General features: G+C 37.1%; 1 protein-coding gene across 4 annotated transcripts in view; it reads left to right on the forward strand.

Annotated features, from left to right (window-relative positions):
* Positions 1-12,727, forward strand: part of VCAN (versican) — a 110,610-nt gene that overhangs the window by 72,314 nt on the left and 25,569 nt on the right. For all 4 annotated transcript variants that reach the window (XM_004042243.5, XM_004042242.5, XM_004042244.5 and 1 more), the window contains 4 exons: positions 1,565-1,678; positions 4,006-4,119; positions 9,435-9,593; positions 11,027-11,109. In XM_004042243.5, the coding sequence (XP_004042291.5) occupies positions 1,565-1,678; positions 4,006-4,119; positions 9,435-9,593; positions 11,027-11,109 (470 nt within the window). The remainder of the gene's footprint in view (positions 1-1,564; positions 1,679-4,005; positions 4,120-9,434; positions 9,594-11,026; positions 11,110-12,727) is intronic.

Here is a 12,727-nt window from a genome sequence, read left to right on the forward strand (position 1 = left end):
CGACTTCCAGTTCACAGGAAGACTCACTCACTCAGTTCTTGTTTCATGGTCTCAGCATGGTGTCTAGTGTCAGCGGTAGGAATAGTAATAGTACTTCTTCACATTTGTGTGGCACATCACAGTGGGATAAAGCACTTTCACCTAGTGTCATTTGGATTCAGCACAGAGGGCAGCATGTGGCTATGGCGTGTGTTAACTGCAGCCTTGTCATCCTGGCAGCGTACTTGTACTTTAAAATTCAGAAAGCTAAAATTGTTAGGGAGATTTCAAATAGTTTTGCAACTATAGGAAAAAGTGTCTTAGAAAAGTCGGGGGAGTTTTTGGAGAAGTTGATGTACTCATCTGAATTAACCTAATTTTAACGTGAATCCCAAACATGGGAATGTGTACCTATCCAGGTTTATAGTCATTCAGAATTTACTTAACACTCAGAAAGTTTGAGTTTGACTTTCTGGTGTGGGGAAGTCTCAGTTATCTTTTATAGCAGTACCTTGTTTATCCTGATATTCTTTAAGCTAATGTTTCATAAGAAGTTAGACATCTTTCTTTTATGTGTAATTATTTCAGGGTTTCAGGACTTAAGATTCTTGAAAGTATGGGTGTATTCCACAGATAATCTATTTTATTTCAATTATTTTGTAAAACTTTCAACTCTCATTTGGATCTTTGAAGATTTAGAAATGTAAGCAAGTCTGAAACAATATACAAAGAATAAGTATAAAGTCAATGAAAATACACTTATCCAAGCAATATTGCAATATAAAATATATGCTTCAAGTGGTGTAAAAGTGTTTGCACTTAGAAAATATATTTAAACTGTTTGTCCTCATAAATTTATGTCTTCGGCCTTCATATTTATCTCCCAGGAGTGTCGGTTTTATTTGTATTTTAATAAGAAAATTATAATAAAAACTGGGGGTTTCATTTTAGGTGAGGTTTTTGTATTTGGGTTTGTTTTTCTACAGTAGAGTTTAATCCATGTGTTGCTTTTCTTCAAGTATAGTTTAAAGGAGTACATTTGGAACGTGTTTTTGGAAAAAGCATATTAATGTAGCAGAAGAGACTTCAGTGCACACTTTCGAAGAAAAACAGTTTCTGAGCATTAAGTGGTAAAAGGCAATAATAATTCAAATGATGATAACAAGCCAACCTGCTAAAAAGAATGCATGTTCTGTGTATCCAGCCATTTCACATGAACTAACCCCATTTAAAAGAATACATTTTCCATTCACTGTGCACATATGTGTAATCATTTTTGACTAAAATCAATTGCCATTATCATGCCAACTAAATCTGCAGTAGAATATATTAGTTGCCAGATACAGTACAAAAAATATCATTTAAGAGTAATCGTGATTGAATCCCAGAAATGAATAGATGCAATTTGTAACAATTAGTTATAATGCCAAGAAACACTCCAGAGAGTAAAGTTAATGTTAATTCTTATATGTAGTAACTCTAAATTGCTATGGTAAAGCCTATAATATGGTAGCAATATGGGGCGTTTTATGCTAAACATTAGAGACGAGCCTAACTGCTTTTCTTACTTTCCTGAATATGGTAGGACCTGATCGTTGCAAAATGAACCCGTGCCTTAACGGAGGCACCTGTTATCCTACTGAAACTTCCTATGTATGCACCTGTGTGCCAGGATACAGCGGAGACCAGTGTGAACTTGGTAAGATGGTACTTGGCTGAAAAGGTGCAGTTCTTTCACAGAAGATATATTGGGGGGAGAATTTATGTTGTCGAATCAATCAGAGATTTCAGAGAAACCCATATGAAGATTAATTATATGTTAAATGAAGTTAAAATCTGAGGGTAATTAACTAGGGGCTGGAAAATGGGTACAGATATTCGGTGAATTCTGTTAACATACCCAAGACTCAGTGAGGCCTGCTGAGTCTTCTTGTGTTTTTTACAGGTAGAATTTACAAATGTAAAAATGCATAAATATTAACAAAAATGTACATCTATCCCCCAAATCTGCATATAAATAAAAATCAATTTCAGTATAAAAATCTTTTTAGAAAGCTAGACTTAAAAATTAGGAAAATAATAAAAGTTAGAGAGCTTTGTCCTTAGTTTTGGGATAATTTTTCTTCTCATTTGGAATGGGAAAGACCCTTCCCTGACTCCCAGCAACCAGCCCAACGTGCCTCTGTCTCAGGGAGCTGTGCAATTGCTGTTCCCTGCCTCTGTTTTGGTTCCAAGGAATATAATTGACCCTCACACTCCCATATTCTTATTTAGGCATCCTTCTCTTTAAAGAAGAAAAAAAAAAGGCACCAGTGTTGATTTGGCTACATATAGACCTCACTTCTGAGAAAAGAATGATGAAATATGTTGTCCAGATGTTCCTTTTAGAGATATCATGAAGGTTTGCTTAATTTGCTTACAATGATTGAGTAAAGAAAGCTCACCAATAACACTTTAAATTATACATCAATATTGCGATACAATCCCAACATTCATATTAAAAGAGTACTTAAAAAGAAGTCAATGAGGCCAGCGCGGTTGTTCAAGCCTATAACCCCAGCACTTTGGTTGGGCGAGGTGGGCGAATCGCTTGATCCCAGAAGTTCGAGACCAGCCTGGGCAACATGGCAGAACCTCACCTCTGAAAAAAAAAAAAAAAAAAAAAAAAAAAAATTAACCGTGCCTGTGGTCCCAGCTACTTGGGAGGCTGAGGTGGAAAGATTGCTTGAGCCCAGAAAGTCGAGGCTGCAGTGAGCCGTGTTCACTCCAGGCTGGGTGACAAAGTGTCTGGCACTCAGCAAGCACCATAAACATGTTTGGTATTATTACTATATAATATCATGGTTACTAAGACCATTTCTTTAGGTAAGAATACATTATATGACTAAGAAATTTAACTTGCTTTGTATATTCATTTAAAAATATTCTTAAACATTAAATTTTTAGTGTAATTGCAAAATGCTATGGAAATAAAGTCACTAATTTCATCAGGGGAGATCATATGTAGAAAGATTAGAATCTGTGTAGAAAGATTTTATTTGACATAGATTTTAAAGTTGGGAAGATTTGACAGGTGGTGAAGGGAGATATGGACACAACAAACAAAAGCACAGAGGCCAAAAACTACAGAAGGCATTTGAATGACAGCCTCGATCCAGGTATGCCTACTTAGGGGTTTGGGAGGGGGAGACATATTGGGAGACAGTACCAGAAGGCAGGTTGGATCTAGAAAGCCCTGACAGTCTAAGAAGGTCCTGAGTTCAGGATACTGAATAGTGTTACTTCACACTCTAGTCAAGTGATTCTGAGACCTTAGCATGCATCAGAGGGCTGGTAAAACAGATTGTTGTCTCCACCTCAAAGTATGTGATTCAGTAGATTTGGGGTGGAATTGGAATTGTGGATTTTTAACATTCTTAGGTGATGCTGATGTTGTTTGTGGTCCAGGGAGCTCATGTTGAAGACTGCTGCCCTGGGCAATTGGGATCCATGGAATGTTTGGAAGTAAAAGAATAAAATTATCATGACTGTGTCTAAAAAAGATGACATTTAGCAGAGTGATGGATATATTGGAGAGGAAAGGGCCTAGGGATGGTGAGGCCAGTTAGATACTTTGAGTAGTCCATGTGTGAGGTAATCAGAGAATGAGCCATGATTGGAGGTGGGAAGGCTGGGGGTGTTGATTCTTCATTCGTTTTAGGGTTTATCTGATTCATTTATTAGCAATGGAGACAATGGCCCTACTCTGAATACCTTTGACATTTTCTTAGGGTTGCCAAATTTAGGAAATAACAATTCAGGGTGGCCACTTATATTTGAGTTTCAAGTAAAAACGAAATAACTTTATAGTATAGGTTTGCCCTAAATATAGCACGGACATACTTATGCTAACAAATTATACTCTTTTTAAAATCTGAAATTCAAATTTAACTGGCTGTCTTTTATGTTATCTTGCAACCTCACACTAAATGGAATTCTTTGATACTTTTTGAAAGTATTTTGTGAGCTTTTACTATTTTGTTTCAGATTTTGATGAATGTCACTCTAATCCCTGTCGTAATGGAGCCACTTGTGTTGATGGTTTTAACACATTCAGGTGCCTCTGCCTTCCAAGTTATGTTGGTGCACTTTGTGAGCAAGGTAAGGCCTATTGCAACATTTGTATGATGAACATTATTGATTTTTTTTAGCAATTTTGGCCTCAATGCATAATCTTTCCTGCAGTGGAAATTCACCTTTCCTTAGGTTTCCTTATTCAGGGATAGCTCAAAACATCTGAATCATAGTGTTGACTTGATTATGGTTGTTTAGCTGATAGATTGGAATTGCAGGCAGACAAACTGAGCTGAATTTAAAGACATCCAGCCAATAAAAGGAATATTATCATATGTATTTTTCTTGGGGACAAACTAAGCACTGACCTTACTGTGGCTCATGTACGAAGGAGTACTGAATTCAATGTTAGCTGTTTTTATTTTCTCCTCCTAAGCACTTGAGACTCAATGGACTTATTTTTCATAGTCAGTCATATCTGTAGAATGAGTTGATATCGTTGTTAGAATACATTTGCTTTGGCACATGCTAAGTAGAAGATATTGTGAATCTGCTCACCAGGAAATTTTCCTACTAAAGAAGGATTGACTTTTTCTGAATGAAAGAAAGCCCTATGTTCATGATGGCTTGAATCTCATGATCCCTGTAATTTGCATTTTACGGCCAACCTGAGAGTGTATTTTAGGTGGTTAATGGGAGCATTTCTTGGTCCATCAATAAGAAACAGATTGCATGCTAAGTACACTCAGCTTTGGAATGTCGATTTCCTCTACTTAAACTCGTACAGTGGTTTGGCTTTGATAAAAGTGTTCAGTGCCAAACTTCCATTCCACCAGACAAACTGAAAATGCATTAGACACTCAGGCACATTGGTCTGGTCCCACATTCTGCTTCATGGTGTTAATCTGGACGTCACTGCAATGAATGCAAATCCAAAAGGAGCATGTATTGAATTGCTGTTCCAAGTGGATGGATGATGGCTACATTTTTAGGTGTTGGTTTTTTTCTTTTTTTATTGCATAGGGTAAATCTGTTTGTTTTAGATTTTGAATATAAAGATAGACCAAGCAAGATCCTCTTCTTAAAGTGAAAACATTAGAAAGATGGCATTTGTTGAAGGAAACAAAAGCCTGAGACAGTTGAGACATTCCAATATGTTAAACATGATTCTGGCTTCTGTTAGTTCCAAGTACAAGAAGCAATTCAAAAAATCGTTTGTTCAATGTGCATTTATTGGGCACCTACTGTCTTCTAGGCACTGTTCTGGGCATTGGAGATAGAAATATGAGCAAAACAAAGTCTCTGATCCTGGTGACTTAGCATAACTCTTGGCAGAGAATAAAATTTAATTCTTTACAGACTATCAAATGCATCGTGGCACATTGTTTCATTTGGTTGGCATAGCATTTCTATGCATTCAATGGGCTAGAAATTAAGGCTCAGAGAAAAAAAGTGATGTGTTTAATGTCACACAGCTAGTAAATCGTACAATGGGAAAAGTGAACCTAAATGGCTTAACTCTACAGCCCAAGTTTCTCTGAATATCTTCACACTTCTAAAGTAACTCTCAAAGATAAACACTTTATTTATATGTTTATCTGATGGATTGAGTGGCAACAGATTTTTGGAAGGGACTTTGGTGCCATTGACCTTTTCTCTTTCTTTTCAAAAGAATATTGAAAGTAAAAAGTGTTAATTAATTTTATTTCTGGTGCCACGTGACTTTCAGGTACTTTTTATTGTATTTTCAAGCAAGTTTGATTTTCATGCACATTTTTTGCTGAGAAACATCGATCTCAGTCTGTTTACGCAGTGCAGCTGTGCTCCTGTGATTTATTGCCAGGATACTGAAAGATTTTTTTCTCCTCTTTTCAGGTTGCCTAAGAACAAATGTTTTCTTCATTAACAGCAGCTTTGTTGTCTAAACAATTTTCTATCCAAAGTTTGGTGATGACCGTGTCAGTGTTCCTTCAGCTGACGTTTTCTGTTCTCTGACTAGTAACTTCCCAAGTCACAGTTACTCTGAAATAGGGGACACATTTTGGTGCAATAATTACAGATACAAAATCTGGAAAGGGCTATTGGAACAGTAGAGAGGCAGTTCTGGCTGCACAAACTGCCCTAGCCAAAGTCAGTGATGGAGCTTGCCTAGTGAGAAGTGTGGAGGATGGGCACTTTCTTAGGACTTGACAGCTATATGTCAGAGAGGTTGAAAACATTACCTTTACAGCATCAAAAGAATAAATTTTTGGTGAAATTGTTTGTGATAGTTTCACCTTCTATGTTCATGAACAGGAGCTGTGCACACTACAAATCTGGGTTTGTATTGTAACCCATTGAAACAACCTATTTTTTTGTAACCTCTTTAAAACCTATAGGAGTTTTAAAGCATAAGATGTCTTTCCATGCATCGAATGATTTTTAAGAAAATGTCATCCACAAGGGTTGCCTTTTAATAAATAAAAAGAGTTCCACATAATTTTTAGGTAAGGTTGAAAAAACAAATAGACTATTTCTATTAATAGTATCTCCTATCAGAATAGCATCCTGGGAGATGCAGCTTGACAAATGATCCTTCATTACATATTTGTTGAATTTATGAATAATAAAATTTAAGTGGCCAGGCATGGTGGCTTACGCCTGTAATCCCGGCACTTTGGGAGGCCAAGGCGGGCGGATCACCTGAGGTCAGAAGTTCGAGACCAGCCTGGCCAACATGGCGAAACCCCATCTCTACTAAAAGTACAAAAATTAGCCGGGTGTGGTGGCGGGTGCCTGTAATCTCAGCTAATCAGGAGGCGGAGGCAGGAGAATAGCTTGAACCCGGGAGGCAGAGGTTGCAGTGAGCAGAGATCATGCCGCCGCACTCCAGCCGGGTGACAAGAGCAAGACTCCATCTCAAAAAAAAAAAAAAAAAAAAAAAGTGAATCAATGTGGATAGTTGGCTTTATTTTTTTTTTTACACAAAAACCACTCTAAGTAGTTTTTGCAGATATATTTATAATCATTGGGAAGCTAAGATTTAGATAGTGCAAATAAATACATTTTCCTAGTTTGGTTTTAACAGAAACCCCGCCTCTATTTTTTGGACCTGTGTTCTGATTGGAATGTATGCATCTGCTAACTGAGACAGGCATTGTTAGTAGTGAAGTGGTCACATATCTAAATTTTGTGATCATCTGGGTTTTCTTGTTTAGGAGGAAAAATACTTAATGATAAACTATTTAGAAGACAAAAAGGGGCTGGGTGCGATAGCTCACGCCTATAATCCCAGCACTCTGGGAGGCCAAGGCAGGTGGATCACCTGAGGTCAGGTGTTCGAGACCAGCCTGGGCAACATGGTGAAAGCTCGTCTCCACCAAAAAATACAAAAATTAGCCAGGCATAGTGGTGCACGCCTGTAGTCCCAGCTACTAGGGAGGCTGAGGCAGGAGACTCGCTTGAACCTGGGAGGCGGAGGTTGCAGTGAGCCAAGATCATGCCACTGCACTCCAGCCTGGGTGACAAAGCGAGACTCCACCACAAAAAAAAAATAAAAAAATAAAAAAGACAAAAAAGGGGAAACCAAACTAAAACCAATTGGGTTAATAGCAGATAAAAAAGGGTATGTAGAAAAGTTTTTTCTGATGTATTATTCAAGGGGTTAAGATCCTTCATAATTTTACATCATGTATCTTAAATTAAATAATGTCCATGGTTAAGGAAAGTTATGCCATTATAAATCACATTATTTACTTTGGCAGTAAGAAAGTTCTAAAAATTTTTTTTGATTCTCCTCCTCTGTAAACTAACCCCCTCATATAGGAAGAGCTGTGTTCTTCCTACCCCTCTCACCTTACCTCTAAATTCTTACAAATGAACTTCCCCAAAGCAGAAATACTACATCCAAGTAGCCAAAATTTGCTTCATTTTGAGGCACTGAGTGCTACTTTTATACCAAACCATCTAGCTGTGTCTTGAGTCCTTTCCTATGAGACTTGGTGATCTCCAAACAACACTTTAATAAACGCAAAGCTTCCAGTGAACATTACTCAAAAGAATTAGTCAGCTGGCTGCAACTAAACAACAGGCCTGATAGACTAAACTGAAATAAATACTGCTCTCAGATAAGCTGCATCTGTTGTGTGAGTATGGTTTTAATCACTGAAGCCAGGAAAGAAATGAAATCTTTCAGAATTCATACTTTCCCACAGTTATAGAAAGAGGAGTAACAGGAATGAGAGTCAAGAGACAATCTGAGTTTCAATTTGGCCACCAAAACTAACGTATAAAGCAAACATTTATTTAATTTAGTAGGGTTGTGTTTTCTTCTATTAATTAGCAAATTTGGGTGGGGGGAGATACTCATTAGGTCATCTGGAAGGTTTTGTTGGTGCCTGAAATTCTATAAACTTTGCAGTTTTGTTAGTTTTTACATGTAACTACTTCAATATAATTGTGGGGTGTATTTTGTGAAAGTCAACCCCACCTGTGGATGAGCAATTCTGTGGGAAGATTGCCAAGGAAGAATACAGTGCTATGAACAAGGCTACTTTCTTGTGGAATTATGTAAAAATTGGCAACCTAGAAAGTGTAGCTGATACTGCCAGTGTAAAATTTAGATATATTTGAAAAATATTGTTGTCCCACTGGAATATCAGTTATAGTGTGCTTATTGTGAAACACACACACACACACACACACACACACACACACACACACACATATGTATATGACCTGGTGGAATGGGGGGGGTGAGTTAAACAATTTAGTTTATTTCATTTTTAATAAACTTAAAATCTTGATGCATTTTCACTGGGCATTACCTATCTTACCCTTCTTTTTAGGAAGAAGGCATACAGTTCTAGCTATATCCCAAAAGGTACCTATTCATAAAGGATTTTTTTCTCTTTGTCAGTTTTACATGACAAGAGCCTGTGACTTCTCAGATATCTCTTTGGGAAGTGGGAGAGGACTACTTCCAGAACCTTTGAAGTTGTTATGCAAATAGGGCATTCGTAATCCTATTAGCCGGAATTCTTATCTATCACTTGAATGAGTCTCTTAGAAAAGTTGTGTTGGTAAGGAATTAGCCCCAGTTGCTTCACAAGTAAGTCAGCCAGTGCTATAGCAGCCCAAGGGATTTTGGCTGGCCCCTTTTCCAGTTTTCTCTGGCTTTAATCAAGGAAGTTGCTGTTAGATGCTGCCTTTGCAGTCCAAAGATATATAGCCATCCACTTCGCACGAATCAGTTGGGCTCACTTTATAATAATTTCTTTGTCATCGTGACCGAATTTTATGAATCAGTTACTTCAGGGACATTGCGCAGATACTGGCTTGGGTATCCTATTAACACTTGGATGGGGGTGCCAAGTTTGAATGACGTATGTGCGTTTAATAAGCTCCTGCCTGTTTCTTCTCAGATACCGAGACATGTGACTATGGCTGGCACAAATTCCAAGGGCAGTGCTACAAATACTTTGCCCATCGACGCACATGGGATGCAGCTGAACGGGAATGCCGTCTGCAGGGTGCCCATCTCACAAGCATCCTGTCTCACGAAGAACAAATGTTTGTTAATCGTATGTACCAAATAGATACGAGTTTCCAGGAACTTCACTTCTCATCACTCTCTTAGTTTTGTCTGTGTGCAAGTGAAAAGAAGTAGCTTTTTCAATCATAATACAACTTATCAAATCCCTCATCTGTGAATTACTTAAAATCATCTCACCTATGTTAAGTCCCCCATTTGGGGAAACATTCAACTATAATATAGGTAGGCATTGGTTTGTCTGCCAGCAGTAATAGTTGAAACACTTGCTGTAGGTTGAATCGTAAGCAGTTGCTATTTGATCATTTTTAAATATACAAAAACAGCTATTTCTTATGGCTCAATAGAATTCTTACTATGGTTATACTTTCATAGTCTCTATTTTGAATATTTATATGCCTGTCTAAAATTACAGTTGCTTTCAGTTATTTTTGTCCTGCTAATTAAAATTGAATTGTTAATAATAGCACCCTAATCTTACCTTTTGGGCATATTGATTCTCATTCAAGTTTCTAAATATTTTAAATTGTGGAAAGTGAGCTACATCCTAAGAACTTGAATAGGCGGAGATTGAAAGCTAATGAAACTTAATATCAGAGCTGTTTAATAACTCCTTCAACTGCAACAAAAAGGAGGGCAACTAGTTTTCATGTAGCAATATGTAGAAATTTGTTGCTCATAAAGCATTTTCTTAAGAGGTAGTGTCTTGCCATGCTGTCCAGGCTTGACTTGAACTACTGGCCTCAAGTAATCCTCCCATCTCTGCTTCCCAAAGTGCTGGGATTATAGGCATGAGCCACCATTCCCAGCCTCATGAAGTGTTGTTTGATGTTCTATTAAATATTTTCTCGTGATGCCTACTATCGTTTAGAAGTTTGTTAATTTGTAATGTGGATAGAAGTTCATTCAACTTTACTGCATGATATCCTTGCCAGTGACTCACCTCATGGTAAAAGTAAATATTTTTGAGGATAAATTTGTAGAACTGTCTAATCTAGGTGTTCATTAATTAAAATGTTTTGAAAAAAAGGAACAAGTGGCTTCCAAAATGAGGGTAGCGTGGATAAGATCTGGCACATTTTATTGGGTCACTGAATTTTTGCCAATGGCATCACTTAAAAACAACAACAACAAAAAAAATAGAAAATTTCTATCATAAAAAAAGAAAATTTCTATCATGAGTGAGGGTGGAAAAAAATTTAATTATAGTAAATTGCTAGGGGAATTATTGTCTATGTCTTGATATTTTACTGCTTCACAGTGTTTGCACATTAACTTTTTCATTTAAAGCACATTGGGCAGAAGAACAAAAGGTAGACTAGGAGAGATTTTTATGAGCAACTAAATAAAAATCCAGCCAGTAAAGAGGATGCATGATTCATGCTGAAAATAATTTTCTTTGATATATTTTCATCCATATATGGAAAAGTAGTACAAATATCTGTGTGGTTTCCTATCCCTTAGGTGTGGGCCATGATTATCAGTGGATAGGCCTCAATGACAAGATGTTTGAGCATGACTTCCGTTGGACTGATGGCAGCACACTGGTAAGATGCCCTTGAAAATGATGTCAAGTTCTACCTTCCGGAAATTTGGTACTGTGCACTGATTGCGCATTACAGAGGGTGCATTAGACTGGAGACAAGTTAAATGACTTGCTCAAGGTCACTCAGTGAAACAGAGAAGGGTTAGAAGAGTTCCAAGCTACCTGATCCAACATCCAGTTCTCTCTTCAATAGTTGTGGTTCTCTTCAAAAGAGGAGTGTACCAGATTTCTATCAAACCAGAAAACCAGACAATTAGTAGAATTGCCTTGGGTCTGTCTTTCAGATGGTTATCTTTGCTTTTTCTAGCTTCAGAGCAAAAAGAGAAGAATCAAATGTAGGAGAAAAGTCATTTAAAAAAATACCTTTCCCTCTTAAATAATTCACTGGAAATCTGCTATAAGACATGACTCATTTCCAAGCAAAAATATCCATTTATTTTTATCTTAAAGAAGATTGTTGATATGATCTTGTGAATTTCTGCCAACTAGTTACATATTTCAACTTGTTTTCTATTTTCTGAAGAAAGAAGTGACTTGGAAATGCTGGCCACAATTTTGAGTAGGCTGTAATAGGTTCTTAGAACAGGTGAAGCTGTTTTGAGTCACTCCTACTAAACTCAAATAAATCTAATTTTTATAAAGAGTTCAGATATGATTGTCTATACTAGTGGTACTCAGTGCTGGCTGTTCATTAGAATCACCTGGAATATGTAATTAAAAACTGGTGCTTAGGCCTTATCCCAGGTCCATTACAGCAAAACCTCTAGCCGCTGTATTTTCTCAGTGTTCCACAGGTAATTCTTAAACGCAAAGTTGGGATCCACTGGGCTAGATAGTAAGTGTAAATTAAATTCTAAATTAGAAACAAAGTGTAAAAAATTGAAGATAATTTTAAAGGCCTTTTTGTGTTTTTATTACTTAGGTATTCAGTTTCATTCATTATCTGCCACTTGTTTGGATTTAATGAGTTTGGCAAAATATAAAGTTCATTCAAAAACAGATGTCAAAGTAATCTCTGCTTTTGGAAGTTCTGCTCTGTCTTAAGAGAAATTGCTCCATCGTGGACACACTACTCACTTTATCTATGTGCCAGCCACTGTATTAAGCACTTGCTTATGTTTATTCCCCACAATAACTTTTAAGAGAAGCAATGGGTTTTCCTTCACCTGTTTTACAGGTAAAGAAAGGGAAGGTCAGTTAGGTTGAGCTATTTGCCTGGAACCCCAAAGCTGTTAACTGATGAAGCCAGAATTTGAACTTAGGCTTGTCTCCAAAGCCACAGTTTCTTCTGACCGGTACCTCCTCGGCTTTAAAAAGAGTGTATCCCTTGTTACATTTTCGCTTTGAGCAACCCAAAATAAGACCTGAGTTTCTCTCTCTGTCACCACTGTTTATGTTTAATCAGCACTGTTTCACTGTTTGTCATTCAAGTTCTTAAGTAGGTTATTTGGCAAGATGTGAGAAAAATAGGGAAAAATAGGTTGTTCTTAAAATATGTTCCCAGTAAGATATAGGAAACACAACCTTAGAATCAATAGGCTCATTTTCTTCTATTAATAATTGTCCTGGCTGGATGTATTGGATCTGTATCTGCAATTGTTGCCTCTTTATGTTTTCAT

Source organism: Gorilla gorilla, chromosome 4 (genome assembly GCF_029281585.2).
Source record: "Gorilla gorilla gorilla isolate KB3781 chromosome 4, NHGRI_mGorGor1-v2.1_pri, whole genome shotgun sequence".
NCBI classification, from domain to species: domain Eukaryota; kingdom Metazoa; phylum Chordata; class Mammalia; order Primates; family Hominidae; genus Gorilla; species Gorilla gorilla.